The 16,923-nt window shown below is 42.8% G+C and overlaps 1 protein-coding gene across 1 annotated transcript; it reads right to left on the bottom strand.

Moving 5' to 3' along the window:
- Positions 1 to 1,364: 1,364 nt before the first annotated feature.
- Positions 1,365 to 16,309, bottom strand: LOC147895518 (uncharacterized). The gene is made up of 13 exons (XM_087384202.1): positions 16,094 to 16,309; positions 15,961 to 15,999; positions 15,773 to 15,835; positions 15,596 to 15,676; positions 15,458 to 15,516; positions 15,096 to 15,204; positions 14,745 to 14,927; positions 14,425 to 14,491; positions 14,239 to 14,306; positions 13,897 to 13,932; positions 2,028 to 2,183; positions 1,841 to 1,935; positions 1,365 to 1,741 (listed from the first exon to the last, which is right to left on the bottom strand). Exons 1-13 carry the CDS (start codon positions 16,223 to 16,225, stop codon positions 1,507 to 1,509), a joined length of 1,323 nt encoding a protein of 440 aa, XP_087240328.1. The 5' UTR covers positions 16,226 to 16,309; the 3' UTR covers positions 1,365 to 1,506.
- Between the last annotated feature and the right edge of the window lie 614 nt (positions 16,310 to 16,923).

Raw genomic sequence — 16,923 nt, 5'->3', positions numbered from 1 at the left:
CGCTAAGGCGTCGACTCGTGGGGATAGGAATGCGCCATGTCGATTGATTTTTGATGAATCTTGACAGTTTTGGAGTTTTTGTTCAAGGTTTTTTGTGATGGGGGGATGCTAAACTACCTAGTCTACCTACTCAATGCAAAAAACAAGAAACAAAAACTAACGTTTGAGTGCAAAACGAGAGATTTCTTATAGAGGTGACTGTCAAAACTCAAAACCATTTTGATTTTCAGCATGATTCATCATTCTTGGTTGTTTTTTGTGAGTTTTGACACCATACACTCCTTAGAAATCTGAGACACTACTTTCCTATCATTTCAAAAGACTAACAAACCTCAACAACAAGCTTCCTATAATCAAAAATGCTTTTCAACATAAAATGATAGTTTTCCTTCTCTTTTGTGTCCAACTCACACTTCCTTCCTCATTCCTCTCCTAAAACTGCACTATTTCTTGTACTCAATAAATGAATCCACCATTAGTCAAGTACTTAGTGCAATGATATACATCAAATGATTAGCCAATCATAAGTAATGGTCTTTACAAACGACTACCCATTAATGTGAGTATTTCTAAATGGCATCACCCATGATGCTTATTAATGGCACATGTTTAGTTAGACATCCCTGACTAAACTAAAGTATTAAATAGAACCCCCGCCACATTTGGTGCGATCCTATAAATATTTTACGTCATTTCGAACAAGAGCTTTGAGAAATACTTTCTCGTAACAAATTTCAAAGGAAATGGGTTTTCATATTTTAGTGTATTTTTTGTTTTACCCCCCCTCATCCAAATTTTAAAATTTTGCATATTTTTCAAGGTATATACCTTATATTTTGTGGGCAAAGGACTGGGCAGAACCACCTATGCGACATATGAGTAAACGAAATCTTCCAAGGGAAGAAAGCTTGCAAGGGAGATCATTGTATAGACACATGAGCAGAAGACATCTTCCAAGGGGGCAAACATGATTGCATGCTTAGGTCTAGCATCACACTTCAAGGTGAGATAAGTACAAGCTGGCTCATGGTAATGAGTAGACCTCAAGCTCGGGAATGGTTTGAGCTATTAAACCTAAAGCTATGGGGTGGGCTTGCTAGCTGAAGCATAGGCAGCTATCCCTTGAGGGCTCCTTAGTTCATTAGTTCCGTGATCTGATGTCCATAAGGTATGTGCACAAAAGTAGCATTGAAGCTAATTGAAGCTAATCCTGAGCAGGTCCTTGACTCAAACACACCTTTAGCATGAAAAGCAGCTAAAGAAGACTGGGGCTCTTTGCTTGCATTATCTAGCACACTCTGATTGCATAAAATGTGAATATGAACAATGAATCATCCAAGGACCATCCAGAAACTCAAAAACTGCCCACATTTTTTAACTAAACCTTCCACCAATTCTAACTGGCAGAGCAAGACCGACAGCCCCACATGAAGCAGATGAAGACACAACAAGAAATCAAGCCCTGTGGGGTATTTTTTTCACTTTGTGGGAGAAAATTCATTACGCTTACAGTCCCCGGCTCACAAGATTTGCAGCATCAGGACTATCTACTTGCAAATCATCAAACATTTCTGTTATACTTGGTTGTCTTGAAGAATGGCGAGAGGCAGATGCTGTAGACCCAGTAGGTGAACGCATTGAAAGCTCACTCCAAGATTTTTTCCTCTGGGTAGGTGTAAGCTTGGGCCCCCCTTGACTTCCACTGGATTTTTGCACATTGGCAACAGGCTCACTCCCATATCTGGACACCAAACAAAACTGAAATAGCAACCGTAGCAGAAAAAGTACCTTCCCATGTATATTATCAGACTGTATTCATTGAAAGCATAACTACAAATACCTGGGGTCAGCAAAAAACATTCGGATTCGTTCATCTGAGATCTCCCAATGATCCCTCTCTTCATGGGATTGAAGCATGCAAAGTCGAAGAGCATACTGAAAAAAACAATCCTCTCAAAACATAAATAATTTTATGAACAGCCTTCATCTGGCAATCTTTTGTAAAGCAAAACTAAATCATGACCCACCTCAAAGAGTCCAAGTTTTGATATCCTGGATGTAGAACCCACAATACACGAGTCTCGACCTGTCCCCTCATTGCAACTCTCATCATCTTCACTGTTACTCTCATCACTGCTGTTTGTCTCCACTGAATCATAATATTGCACTTCATCTTCTATGCACTGCATGTTGACAAGCACTTCAAAACTTCCACCCTGCGTCCCCCCACCCCACCTCCACCCCCTACAAAACCAACAAATTTTTCTCTCCCAACTTTCCCTCTTCCAGAAGCATCTTACAAGCAGTGCTGCTACTCCTCTCTAAGAGCTTTTCAGTAACTTGCCATTAAGTATTCACATACAGACAAAACAAACAAATTACTTATTCAAATGCTAACCAATCTTCAGAAATTGATTAAGAGGTTAAGATACATGCTGAAATAGCAATTTCAAGATCAAGCATGCTTCTCCCCTAAGTCCCTCCCTGGAGCCCCCATGTGAGCCTCTTATACACCTCTTACCCATCTTACCTTGCATACAATTCCATACCTTTCATTCTTCCCTTCCGGACAGTTTCCCATGCTTCTCCCTCCCTGCCAATCAAGGTTCTTTTGCTTGCTTTGTGGGATTATGCTAGTTGTTCTCATCTTCTCATCAATTTCCTTAAATATCCGTGTCACTGCCCCCAGCCCGCTTCTACTCCTCTCCACCTTCCTCACTTCTATCTTGCTTTGCTTCTTTGGACACCATACTGTTGCATATGCCACCTTGTTGCAAGACCACTCTCCAAGATCATGGCCCCTGCCCCTTAGAACAGCGAGGACATGCCCTCAGTCCAGTCTAGCGCTGGACCAAAGCCACATCATAGTACCAAACCACCTACAAATACCTCCTGCCTGTTTCTCCTGGACTCCAATGGGCTGTAGTCTTAGCAGAGAAGACTCCATTCGCACAGAGAGCAGCCTTGATTACACCATACTGGCATTTCTTAGACTTCACAGACAAATACTTACTTTGATAAGGCAGATTGAGATCTTGACCCTCTCATCATAAGATATTTCCAGTGTACTATCCAGTAGGTGTTGGGGTAAAGGCACTATGGCCACCCAAGTACAGTTAGTACACTTAAGTACAGTTAGTACTTTTATTTGTTAAGTACACTAAGTACGGTGTACTTAGTGTTGTAACCTTATCCTTTCATATAAAAGGTTGACTGTGTGCTAGGGGAGGTACACACATACTTCTTATCCCCACACTCTTGTGTCCATCGTGTGTGTGTGTCGGTGTGCTCTCTCTTTCTCACTCTCTCCCTCCTCACAAGTGGTATCAGAGCTTGAGCCTGCCTACCTTTCTCCCATTCGTCCAGCAACAGCACCAGCAGCAGCCTGAGCTACTGCATTTCGACGTTAGCAGCATCGATCTGCTGCTTTCAGCAGGGCCGGCAGCATTCAGCGCTGCCAGCGCCAACAGCCAGCGAGGCTAGCCGACACTAACAGCAGCGCCACCAGCGACGCCAACAGAGGCGACGCCAGCAGCGACCCAACAGAGGCGACGCCACTAGCGACGCCAACAGCAACGCCACATAGGCGACGCCTTCAGGGCCCAGCGTTGCCCATACAAGCGACGCCTTCAGCGGGTCGCCAAGTCGCGGCATAGGCGACGCCACCAGCGGGTCAGCAAGTCGCCACACAGGCGACTCCTCCAGCGCACATCCAAGACAGCCCGCCAGGCCTACAAGCTCTCGTCAGAATTTCTCCAACTGCTCCGGCAGTGTTATAGGTACAGGTGCATCCTTCGAGCTCATTGTGAGCATTACTGGTATTGGGGGAAGCAGATAACTGTCTATGCCTACTGTGTGAGGAAATCCTCAACATTGAATTGCAAAATCAAGGGGCTTTTGTAGCCAGTGCCAAGTATTGGCTTGTATACGCACGCATTGCGTTTATCCTCCTATTTGGAGTTGATTCTTGCAGGATTCGTATGCATTTGTTGACCCACGGGACAGTAGAAGCTGCATTGAGTACTACATTGTAGACTTCAGCACTGAATGTGCCAGTCAAATTGGGGGTTTTGCAATTGGATGCATATCAGTGCTGGGGGAAGCAATTAAATGCCTTACAGTGGTCAGTGAAGCGGTAAATGCAGTCAAAATTCTGAGAATTTTGCCTCCAGTCAAGGGGCTTTTGCCTAAATCCTACTCTAAACTGTGTTATACAGTTTTAGTGGTATCTTGAAGCTTGAAGTTGACAGATTTGAACAGTAAAACAGTCATTTACTGATTCTATACTTTCTGGTACAGTCAGGTACTGTTCTGTGTCAACTGTGGGGCTGATTACAGTCATTGTACAGAAGTATAGAGTGCAAAATACACTGCTGTTTTTCACTGTAATTGCAGGGCAGATGCTGCTTTAATATCAGAGTATTGCTGATTGTACAACAGTGCATTTAATGATGCAAACACAGTTGCTGTTCGGATACTGCAGCAAGCAGTAAACAGTTATAATTCTCTGTTTAATTGGGAGAAATATTTGCAGGTGCAGTTCCTGTTGTTCCGCTGCAGGAATTAAATTTTTTGAGCACAGTTCAAGTGCCTATGTGCACTTGGTTTGCAGGGAGCCAGGCATCCAAGTGTGGGTTATATTTCTTGCTGATTGTAATGGCTTCATCCTCGGAATCTTCTCTTCTTAATATTAAAAAGTTGCAGGGTGCTGCTAACTACCCGATGTGGAAAAGATGGTCCTGAATGTGCTAATTCTCAGGCAGTTTCATGCTCCTATTATACACAAAGGTGTGAAGCCCACTGGCACATCTGATGATGCTTGGGCACTAGCTGATCTGTCAGCAAAGTCCATAATTGAATTGTCACTCCATGAGAGTGTTGTTTGGAATGTGGATGGTGAAAAAACAGCCTTAGGTGTGTGGAAAAAGCTACAGGACACATATGAGCAGCAAAGTGTAGCCACAAAGATATATTGGTTGCGCAAGTTCTTCAATCTGAAGATGAAGGAAGGGACCTCCATGGATGCACATCTCAATGAGTTTAATTCAATTGTCACTCAACTTGCAAATCAGAAGTATGTGGTGGATGAGGAAACCAAGGGTATGGCACTCTTGATCTCTCTTCCTGAAAGTTGGGATACATTCACCACAGCTGTAACAAATGCAAACACTTTCATAAGTTTTTCAGATATCACAGGGCTGATTTTGCAAGAAGAGCAGAAGCTGAAAGCTCAAGATGCAGTAAAGCCTAACAATGCCTTGAATGCAAGGGGGAGAAGTCAGCAAAGAGGCAAATCCCAGGAAAGGGGAAAAGGCAGGAGCAAGTCCCGCTCCAACAAAGATGTTGAGTGCTACTACTGTGGCAAAAGGGACATACCAAAAAGCAGTGCTTTAAACTGAAAAATGATAAGAGAGACAAAGCCAAAAACACTGATGCGTCAGATGCAAAGGCAATTGTACCAGTAAGCAATGGCAAGAGCAGTGTGAAGATTGAAGAGCTTCATTCTACACACGGTTATGACAGTGAGGGAGAGGTTCTATTTCTCTCTACTTTGGATGCTCATTCTCTCCATGCAGGAGATTTTGTAGACATGCACTCTTGGATCATTGACTCAGGTGCCTCATTCCATGTTACACCTTACAGAGAATTGTTTGTCAGGTATGCAGCAGGCAGTAATGGAGTCGTTTTTCTAGGGGATAATCATGCATGCAGTATTGTTGGTGTTGGAGATGTCAGGCTTGTATTTGCTGATGGTACTCAGCTTATGCTTCACAATGTCAGGCATGTACCCGAAGTCAAGAAAAATCTGATTTCTATTGGCATGTTGGATGACGAAGGTTTTGTGACCAGCTTTGGTCATGGTTTCTGGAAGGTCACCAAAGGTGCCCTGGTTGTTGCCAGAGGTTCTAAGGTTGACACGATGTATACTCTTCATGCTAAAGTATGTAATCATGCTGATATTCATGCCACCGAGCTGCCGAATATTTCTATGTGGCATAGCCGGATGGGACATATGAGCATAAGTGGAATGGAGCAATTGGCTCGCCTTGGCTACTTCCCATCTCTTAAATTTTCTGATTTAAAGTTTTGTGAGCACTGCATATATGCTAGACAGTTACAGTGTCCTCATAAAAGGAGATTAGGACATAAAGATGCTCAACTTGAGCTTGAGCATACAGACGTGTGTGAGATGCCTAGTCCTTCACTTGGAGGTGCACGGTACTTTGTCACATTTATAGATGATTCCACAAGGAAGGTGTGGGTGTATCCTCTTCGATTGAAGAGTGATGTCTTTCGAGTGTTCCAGAAATGGCTTGCTATGGTTGAGAACCAAACAGGCAGAACACTGAAGGCTTTGCGGTCAGATAACGGTGGGGAGTATATGTCTAATGCATTCAATGCATTTTGTGATGCTAGAGGTATTAAAAGAGAACTCCCTGCTCCTTACAGTCCAGCGCAGAATGGCACTGCAGAGCGTATGAATAGAACCATACAGGAAAAGTCCCGCTCTATGATGTCACATGCTGCTTTACCTCATGGATTTTGGGCTGAGGCTGTAAAAACAGCAGTACACCTCATCAATAGGTCACCAAATAAAAGACTGGATGGCAGAGTGCCAGAGGAGCTTTGGACAGGAAAACCTCCTTCCTATAAGCACTTGAGGGTCTTTGGCTGCACTGCGTATGTGCATATACGCAGAGAAGATCGCAGCGAGCTTGATCCTAAGTCTCTTAAATGCATTTTTCTTGGATATGGTGGCAATGGTGAGATGGGATCCTGTGAATAAAAAGCTAATTCGCAGCAATGATGTCTTATGTGATGAGTCATGTATGTTTAAGGCAGTAGATAAGCCTTCTGATGCTACAGAGGTTGACATTGATGACTCGGGACATCCTGTACAATTCAGGCAGGCTGCAAATCAGCCACAACAGCAGCGTAATCAGCCAATGCATGATGCTGCAGCAGGTCCAAATGGACAGCCCGCAGTGGCGGAAGATGTACTACGGGACATGCCACCTTTGGAAGACCTCCCAGACATAATTCTGCAGCCTGATTTACTGGAACAGCCACCGTTTTAGGAGAGCAGCAAGTTGGACAGCAAGACCAATGGGTCCGAAGGTCCACTCGACAAATGAAACCGCCAGACAGATTTGTTCCAGGAGCAGATTTTATTATGCTTACAGACTGTGGAGAACCTTCCTGTTACAAGGAAGCCGTGCAAATGCATGATAAAAGGCTATGGGAACTAGCCATGAAGTCTGAAATGGACAGTCTCCATAAAAATGGTACTTGGGAATTGGTGCAGTTGCCTAAGGGCATGAAAGTACTGCCATGCAAGTGGGTGTATAGATTGAAAGTCACACTTGGAGCTAAGCCAAGGTATAAAGCCAGGTTGGTTGCCAAGGGCTTTAAGCAGGAGTATGGTGTCGATTTTGATGAGATCTTTTCTCCAGTGGTTAAGATGACCACACTCAGGATTGTACTTGCTTTGGTTGCATGTGAGAATTTGGAATTATGCCAAATGGATGTGAAGACAGCCTTTCTTCACGGTGATCTTCATGAGGAGAGCAGCCAGAAGGATTTGCAGTCAAGGGGAAGGAGTCACTTGTATGCAAGCTTAAGAAGAGCCTTTACGGGCTGAAACAGGCACCAAGGGAATGGTATAAGAAATTTGATACCTTCATGAAGTCCCAAGGTTTCAGGAGAAGTGATGACGATCACTGCTTATATACCAAAAGGGCTGCAAATGGCAGCTTAATCATTCTCATTTTATATGTGGATGACATGCTTATTGGTGGTAAAGCTCGTAAGGAGCTTGCTGACCTTAAGAAAAGATTGCATGAGGCCTTTGATATGAAGGACCTTGGTGATGCAAATCACATACTGGGAATGCGGATACGGAGAGACAGGGGACAGCGTTTGTTGTATTTGTCTCAGACCGAATATATTGGCAAAGTATTGCACAGGTTTCATATGGAGGGGGGGAAGACCCTTAGTTCTCCATTGCCTCCATATGTGAAACTCAGTGCAATGGACAGCCCACACTCAGATGATGATAGGGCTGAAATGGCCAAGATTCCGTATGCTTCAGCTTGTGGCAGTCTCATGTATGCCATGGTTGCTACCAGACCTGATATTGCGTTTGCAGTGGGAGTGGTTAGCAGATATATGGCAAATCCAGGCAAGAAGCATTGGAATGCAGTGAAAGGTATCATGAGATACCTAAAGGGCACACAGGAGTTGTGCATATGCTTTGGCAAGCGAGATGCAAAGGTGCATGGTTATGTGGATTCAGATTTTGCTGGTCATCCAGATAACCGGAAGTCTACTACCGGTTATGTTTATACATTCACTGGAGGTGCAGTGTCATGGATGTCAAGGATGCAGCAGTGCATAGCCTTGTCTACCACGGAAGCTGAATATATTGCAGCCACAGAGGCATGCAAGGAGGCCTTATGGTTATCTCGGCTAGTGGGAGACTTGGGCATTACAGGTGATATTCCATTGTTGCATTGTGACAGTCAGAGTGCTATTCAGTTGGCACACAATCCTGTTTTTCATGCAAAGACAAAGCACATTGATGTGAAGTATCACTTCATCAGGGAGGTAATAGATGATAAGCTGATTCAGCTTGTCAAGATTCACACAGATGATAATCTAGCAGATTTGTCAAAAGGCTTGCCTGCAGAGCGGTTTGCACATTGCCGACAGTTGATGGGTATAGGTTGAGCCTCATTTTGGCCTTGTACTCCATTGTGTATATGCTGTATTTCTCTCATTTATTTTTACTTGAGGGCATATTGCCTTTAAGTGGGAGGTTGTTGGGGTAAAGGCACTATGGCCACCCAAGTACACTTAGTACACTTAAGTACAGTTAGTACTTTTATTTGTTAAGTACACTAAGTACGGTGTACTTAGTGTTGTAACCTTATCCTTTCATATTAAAGGTTGACTGTGTGCTAGGGGAGGTACACACATACTTCTTATCCCCACACTCTTGTGTCCATCGTGTGTGTGTGTCGGTGTGCTCTCTCTTTCTCACTCTCTCCCTCCTCACAGTAGGGGATCATGGATTCCCCTTGACTGGCACGTAATAGCACTACACAGGCAAAAGAAATTGGCATTGTCCCCTGAGACCACTTGCAGAAGCCCTCAGAAGCTGGACTCCAACCAAGCGCCCTGTGCCCCCGTGAGACTTACTACAGAAGGAAAGCACCTGATCATTTCTTGAAAGGGGAAGCTGAAATTTTAATACATCCAAGGCAAACCTTGGATATCCTCGCATGACCCAAGAGGATCTACGGACAAACTAGATGAAGGTAAGCATATAGATCTCTTGTTGCAGGTCTACATAGCTGCGCCACTTATCACAGTAGAATCAGTGAAACACTCACAACTCCTAGTGCTCAATGATTCCTTTCTAAGGATAAGACGATATTTGCCATAATGATTCCTTTCTAAGATTATAGGTCTACTATATGTAGCTGCCAATTTGCTTGGGAGACAATTAAAATAATTGTAGAGCGTAAGACACTGCAAGATTTGGATGTCCAGGATTTCATGGCTGAAAAAGAGCATTGATGTATTACTGATTGTGTTTTCAAGTTGTATAAGTTTGAGCAAACAACCTTTTTACCTTGATAGAATCTAATTTCAAGGGTGTGTGCTTGAAGTTGCTACTCTTACCCTGCATATCATCTTCTTTTACACATCCACATTCGACCTTGCAGGCAGTTTTGTTCTCAGGCTTAGAGTCATTCCTATAGGAATCCATTTTCTCTTTCAATATGTCCAACCATTTGGACCCCTCCTTGTACCATTGTTTCCGCCCACTGCATGGAAAGCCTTTCATGGCAGCAGATTTAAGTCCCATCTTTTTCACTTTGTTAATGTTTCCAAAAGGGGAGCGTCCTACTTCTGGCAGGAACATCGGGTAAGTAGTTTGTGCTTTGGCTCCCAGCTCCTCAATTATGAACCTTATTTGGATGTATTAAATTCTTTTCCATGTTTTTCACACTAGGCCAGATCCCCATGCTTGGCAGCCATTCAAACACCTACTTATACCAAGGTAGCGAAGAAGAACTTCTCCATATATGTCTTTCTACATTTATTTCACATTTTGAAGAGCACCTTACTCCTAAGAGGAGATACACAAGCACTCCATTTGTGATTGTCGGTGACCCCTAGACCCAAATACTTACATAAAGCTTTGATCTCTATCCATCTTCCCTCACTGGACAGCTTCCCCTCCTTTCTAATTCCCATGATGACCATTTTTGTATCATCTACTTTTGCCTCCATCTTTGAGAGCTTGCAAAATTTATTAGGTGATTCAAATGTCAGTGCAGCTTTGTTTCAGCCCATGTTACTAGTGAAGGTTTCTTTTTCTCCCCTTTCTTAGTCCATCTTACGGATGGGACCAAGAATTCTTCGCCCCCCCCCCCCCCCGCCCCCCCCGTAGCGGGACATACACTATCCTCACTCTCTCTCCTGCCCAGCACTAACTGCAACTGCAAGATGATGCACTCAATACACAAAGTGATGATGTGGATGTGAGAGAGAATCAGAGGGAGAGAATGTAGTGGACCTAAGAGGAAATAGATACAACTGAATAATGAATGCCCAAAGGTCTGAATACAACTGTATGAAGGGGCTGAAACCCTCACTGCAAAACTGGAAGACTAGACTACCTAGAGGAGGTGAATCCTCACTAGATCCTTGAAGAGGCTGAGGTCATCCTGCTGGTCTGCTGCAGGGAGGCCTTGCTACTGCTATTCTGAGGCTGTGATGTCCAACTGTGGGATGCAGAACGAGGGCCAAAGGCTGTCCTTTTATAGGCTGTTAGGTCAGCCTGGCCGACTTGGTCAACGCCAACAGTTGACCTTGGTCAGCTGGTCAACGCTGACCATCGACCAGGTCAGTCAAAAAGTCGCCATTGACAAAAAAAAGTCGGCGCATTGACTTTTGACCAAAAAGCTAACTCTGTGTTTTTTGACCTGCGATGGCATGGCGTTGATTGTCTGTTGATTGTATGCTGATTGCTGACTGTACAAGGCTGCCTGCATGGCTGTACAGATGTATGCGTGGCAGTTGACCTGGCTGCTTGCGCTGGCACCAGCTAGAATAGCCACGGGCTTGTGGATGCCCTTGACACACACCCCCCCCCCCGAGAAAAAAAATGTCATTAATGAAAACACACTTGCGATGTCTATGCAAATCACATTCCTATTTGCAATTTGTAGAGGAGTTCTGCCCTCGCTCTGCAATTCGTTAACAGCCCCACATGTGTGTAGTTGGGACCTCCTGAAAACCACAACAATCCAGCAAAAAAGTTTCATGCAATCCTAGCCTGGAAACGCTGACTCGCGTTCTAAAAGCCAGATAAGTATATTGAAGAATCCTTCAATATTTTGTTGGCTACAAGTAGTTTGCTATGTGAGAGAGCAGGATATATTCTTTTTTTAAAACTCAAGGTAGTGAGGATGAACTTGAAGCAGTAGCAAGCGAGTTTGCAGAGGTGAGGGCCGATGACCCAAATGAAAATATTCCTTCAACGATGCAAAACTGTGTCGCATCCTTTAAAATCAGATCGTGGCAAACAATTATAACATCGACATACCAGAGGATTTAATGTTATTTTAAAGACTTAAAAGTAAAAGCTTGTAAGAGTCTGATATTTTTTGGAGTTGATAGCGAACTTCCTATGTGCAGATCAAGGTTCCCCCCATTCCCGGCATTTCAGAGATTTGAATTGGATCTATGCTATGATCACATCCCAGTTGACACATCTATCTTGTAACCTCCACATCAGATTGGAAGTTACATATACCTTTGTAAGACTAGAATATATCCAATCAAACAAATTAAAAATTCTAAAGTCCAAAAACCTACAGAGGAATGAAGTTTTTTAGCTGTTAGGGCTTCTGCACTCACGAAAGATAATTCGATGTAGTTGAGCAGCTGATTGAACAGATAATTCGATGTAGATTGGAAGTACATATACCCAGATGAATCCAGGAACATTCCCAAACTCATCCTCTAAAAACACAACATAGTGCAGTTTTAATCTCGCGATAGTCACTCATAAGATTGAAAACCATAAACTCCATCACGCATAGCTCAAATCTTTGTCAAGCTGTCAGATATTGTTCCAACTTTGACAAGACTTTCAAAGTCCATTACAGATGGATACATATTGATGTATTGTGAATTAATTTGTATATTATCTCACCCCATATAATCGGCACATTCCTCACAATGACCAAAAAAACTTTGTGGATCTATGACTCGTGAAGATTGCTCTAAGATTTAATCATCACCACAATGAGAGCATAAGATGATGTACTTGTCATTTATTATCCTGTGACCCTAGAGGCTTTATTCTTTTTAAGTGTGAAAATAGAAATCTACTGCAGTCCAAAGAAACATGAATAAAACCCATACCATAAGTTGTGACATTGGTATCAACACTGCAGCAACGATTGTTCCCAATCATAGTAGTCAAGGAGTTTCGAAACTGCAAGTTTCGAAACAGGTTTGGGGGTTTAGGAAACGCATCCCAAAACGTCTGTTAAAACGTTTCGTGCGTAATAGGGTATTTAAATCTATATTTTTTTTCTCAAATAATGAAAACATTTCAGATGAGTACCACTAGAACTCCAATACTTGAAAAAAACATCATGAAACATAGTGCACAGACATTTGATTTGTCACTTACAGCTTAATTTCTAAATCAAAAAATTAACAACACATCAAGAGACAATCATCGAATTTCAGAATTGAAAAAGATACATGATGCATGACTCATGAAAGATGACAAGAGGTTCAATCTTCAAAGCTGAAATGATGCTAGATACTCCGATTTGGGGGTTTTTAGGTGCTCCGAAATCTGTGTTTCGGATTCCAAACGTTTTTGGGGTCTTTGACGACTTGGACGCGAGTTTCGGATCTGAAACGTTTCGCACATTTCGCACGTTTCGGGGATCGGGGATCCCCGAATGCATTTCAGGCCAACTATGAATCCAAAGGCTGCATAGACTGTTAAAGGGGTTACTGACTGCGACTGCTATGTGATAAGTGTAGACTGCTGGACTGATTGTATGGTGGGGATGCTGGACTGACTCAATGGCCTGGCCTACTGGCTGCGTAAGGCAAAGAGCAGAAATATGCCTGTATCAAGGTGGCTAAGACCTGTTCCACATTTCTACTCTATCCTAACCCTAGAATGATAAGACAGATCTATTTCTGCCCAAAATACAAGCGTTACCCTGCAAGTACTCTATATAGTACAGACATTTGTCCTAGAGCAGCTGCTTTTGTCCACAGGCTCACCAATATTCTTATGTCTCCCTTTACAAAAAGGCTCACATGGCATTTTGATCTACTTAAGCGTCATCCCTAAAATATCACATTATTTAGATATCAAACCATGCACATAAAGGCAGCAACCATTTGACACCAGTGACAGGCCCTAAAGATCAGGATAAATCAATATGGAAAGCTCATCTTGATAAAGCTATGCAGCTTTTGCCATGGCAAAAGCAAGACCACTACTTCTGTCGCAATACAAAAGCCAGATATATTATGCAAAGCCTAGATAAACTGCCTGGTCGATGTAACTTTGAGCAACCAATGCAAATGACTTCAAACGGCCACACTTAATTGAAGAAGACATTGATTTTATCTACCATACACTTTCCCATAAACCTACAAGTTGCTAGGTTTCACATCTCGGACTGATTAATGAACCTGGATCCCATTTAGTGCAGGTTGATTCCATCTAGTGCGGGTTGATTCTTTTACTCTTGTATACCCTTCATGCAAAACAGAACTCAATTATTTTGCCAAAACTCTCTCATAACAAGCAAAGCCAGTGAACAGAAAAGGCTTTTTTACTTGCAAAGCATAGTGTGATTCCTTCTTGGAAGTTTCCTGCAATTATCAAAATTAAAGGAGACTATTAGTAAGAGAAAAACTTTTCCGACAATCAAAGCAAAACCAGCTGCCTACCAAAACAAGAAACAGGAACACTAAATAGCTTTTCCTGAAAAGGTGTGACAGGCAAGCCCTCACTGTACCATCTGGATTTTGACCATAGAAGAATTTAGTATGTTCAGTCAAGGATGCAAAGACTGAGCAGAAGAACCCCGAAGTCGACTCGTTTTCAATCCACATTTTTTCACAGCTTGCAGAGCATGCCAAACAGATAGCCACCTTAACTTTTCATTGGAAGGATACCAGATCAAGAAGTAAGACTGCTTCCAAATTGTGCTCCCCAAGTCCCAACACGTGTACACTAGATGAGCCTGAAGAGAACATCCTTAGCTCAAGAGCATACTTACAAGCATCACACACGAACATTGCTTTCATCACCTTGCTACTGTGGATCACCAAGAAACTCAAAAACTAGAATAAATTACCCACCAATGGCTGCTATATCATCGACTGGAAAGAGCAGGGATGCCTCGGCATCAGCCTCTAATGGTTCTACCTGCAATGCCATTGATTTTATGCAATGGAAGAAAAAAGCACACTTGAAAACCTAGTTCTAACATACTTGGGTTCATCAATAAAGGCCAACAAGCCACCCAAAATATCTCTATCAACTTTAAGGACCTGCAATGCCATTAATTTTATGTAATGGCAGGAAAAAGCACACTTCAAAAACCTAGTTCTAACATACTTGCGCTCATCAATATAGGCCAACAAGCCACCCAAAGTATCTCTATCAACTAAGAACCTACATTGGTGATGACAAGTTCAAACCCATTTGACGTGCTTCCAGGCAAGTTTTGGGACTGTCTCAATGACGCATGGCATCTTAACATTTTCTCCTGCCATCGTGGCAGCGTTAGCCTCGTCTCGAACTTATGCAGCTTTGCTGTCACGCTCATTACCACCCCCTGTTTGCTGCCAGCACATCGGATCTAATTCATCACAGGCAAAGTTCCAAAAGACATTTCATTCAGATGAACTGTCAAGTGAAAGTTGAAGCACATCTGTTGGATAATTCCCAATGCAACTTTGAGATGTTAGACATTAGAAGAGGTTTAAAATGGACAACGAAAGGTATTGCCTTTCCAAACAGGAGATACCATGTGACTAGCTTCCATCAACCTTGAAGGCGATAAGTCAGGGTGTGTAGTCCTTAAGAGAGACACTACATTCACAGCTAATGCCAAATACGGCAGGATTGCATCTAATCTGCACACAATAAAAAGTCAAGATTTTGCAGCATGCTAATGTTTAATATATAAAAGGTGGTCTAATTGAGTTTGAAAAGGGATGATTTTTACTCTCTTACGTACATCCATTTTCACAATTCAACCATTCAGCTTGATTTTGAAAATCTTGCGCACTTCTAAAGGCACTTCTTGGGTAGCAATTAATCTTAGTCGATCTAGTTCGTCCTTTAAAAAACCATTCAAAAATACGCACACAACCTCTGAAGTTGCACCTGGATAAAAAGCTTTCCAATCTCTTTGCTGCTTCTGCCTGTGATAATTTAGGGAGACTCTGCATTCAACATCGCCCTCTATCAACACTAACGGTAAGGAGAGGGAAATACAGCTTTTTGCGAGAAAACAAACGAGACCTCATTATATGCTTGGGCCTCTAGCTCCTCTTGGAAACTGACAATGTCGTTGATCAAAAGTAGAATCATGTCCAAAGCAGCCTGTCAATCGCACAGATAAGTCAACACATCATTGTATTCAATGCAAAGGAAGATTTCGCCATCACCCTCTTGTTGATCGAGACGCACAACACAAACCTGAAGAGCAGTATTTCCGTGGAGCACGTATTGAATGCACATATCCACAGGAAGACTCAGAACCTGAGGAAGATGTCAGATAGTCGTTTAATTAACTTTAACAGGCTTGTACAAAAGAAATGGTTGCAAAGCCGAATCGCACTGAATTCAATTTTCAATTCCTTGACATCAAATAGAAAACTACCCACCTGCAAACGAGATTCCAGCTCCCTCTGCAATGCTTGAAGCTGGAAAGTTTCATCGATATATTGTCAATGCAAACACAATCCAAACACGTTATACTGCGTCGACAGTAAACGCAGTGAAAGGAGGGACTTGCACCTGGCGCTGACCACGGAAACGAGCATGTAAGCTGGAGAAGATTGAGGAGAGGGATCGCTGAGCCACGGCTTCGAAGGTCTTACGGAGAACTAAGGATCCTGCGTACAGAGCCGCAGCAGATCCTGCGTCCATCGTTCAAGATCACCGAAAACCACAAGAAATTTAGTGTGAGTTCAGGTTGAATGCATTATGTCCCCCCCTTCGAATGAAATGTTTGAATACGTTTATTTGGTCAATTTGACCGAATTTAATTGTGGTTATAGTGTGGTTTAGGGATAGTTTAGACTGTTAAATGGTGGGTTAGGGTTTATTAGTTTAGGGGTTTTGTTTAAGGTAGGCACCCTATGGGGAATTTCGGGTTTCTTAGCCGCCTTGGATTTAATTTTGATCTAAGACCTACAACACTTGATGAAAAGCATGCTTTTGGATGAAAAGCTCTTGATGGAAAGCATGAGTGCTTTTGAAGGTGTCTAAATCTATATATTCGCAACCTTCAACTCTTTGGATCGTGTAGCTGATGTTGGCTCTGCCACCCTCTCTCTCCAACATCGCTCACATCGAGAAACTGCTTTAGAGGTAGAGACAGGATTTTCACAGCAAATGACGGAAGAAATCATGACAAGAATTTGGTCGATGCTCGAGTTGGAATACAAATACACTCATTGAGATTTAGGTAATATATCATTCTCTTACATATTCGCGATACTCAATCTCGGCACTAATATTCTCAATGATTACAACCTCAGCGCACTGGGAAGGGCCCGTTCCCTCAAATTATAACTATTTAAGAAAGGAAGTGCGCCGCCTCCCCGCCCATACTATATGTGGTT

The sequence above is a fragment of the Dipteris shenzhenensis genome, chromosome 13 (assembly GCF_047967505.1).
Source record: "Dipteris shenzhenensis isolate YYH24624 ecotype China chromosome 13, Dip_SZ_1.0, whole genome shotgun sequence".
Classification (NCBI taxonomy): Eukaryota; Viridiplantae; Streptophyta; class Polypodiopsida; order Gleicheniales; family Dipteridaceae; genus Dipteris; species Dipteris shenzhenensis.
Note: the sequence above shows the minus strand (reverse complement) of the source record. Positions and strands in the feature narration are given on the sequence as shown.

Bases quoted from the DNA above. Each gene is read 5' to 3' on its own strand.
- LOC147895518 (XM_087384202.1), bottom strand. From the start codon at position 16,225: ATGGACGCAGGATCTGCTGCGGCTCTGTACGCAGGATCCTTAGTTCTC. The intron at 15,517-15,595 runs GTCTCGTTTGTT...TGTTGAATGCAG, and splicing joins AGGCCCAAGCATATAATGAG to AGTCTCCCTAAATTATCACA. The intron at 14,928-15,095 runs GTATCTCCTGTT...GTGATGAATTAG, and splicing joins TGATGGAAGCTAGTCACATG to ATCCGATGTGCTGGCAGCAA.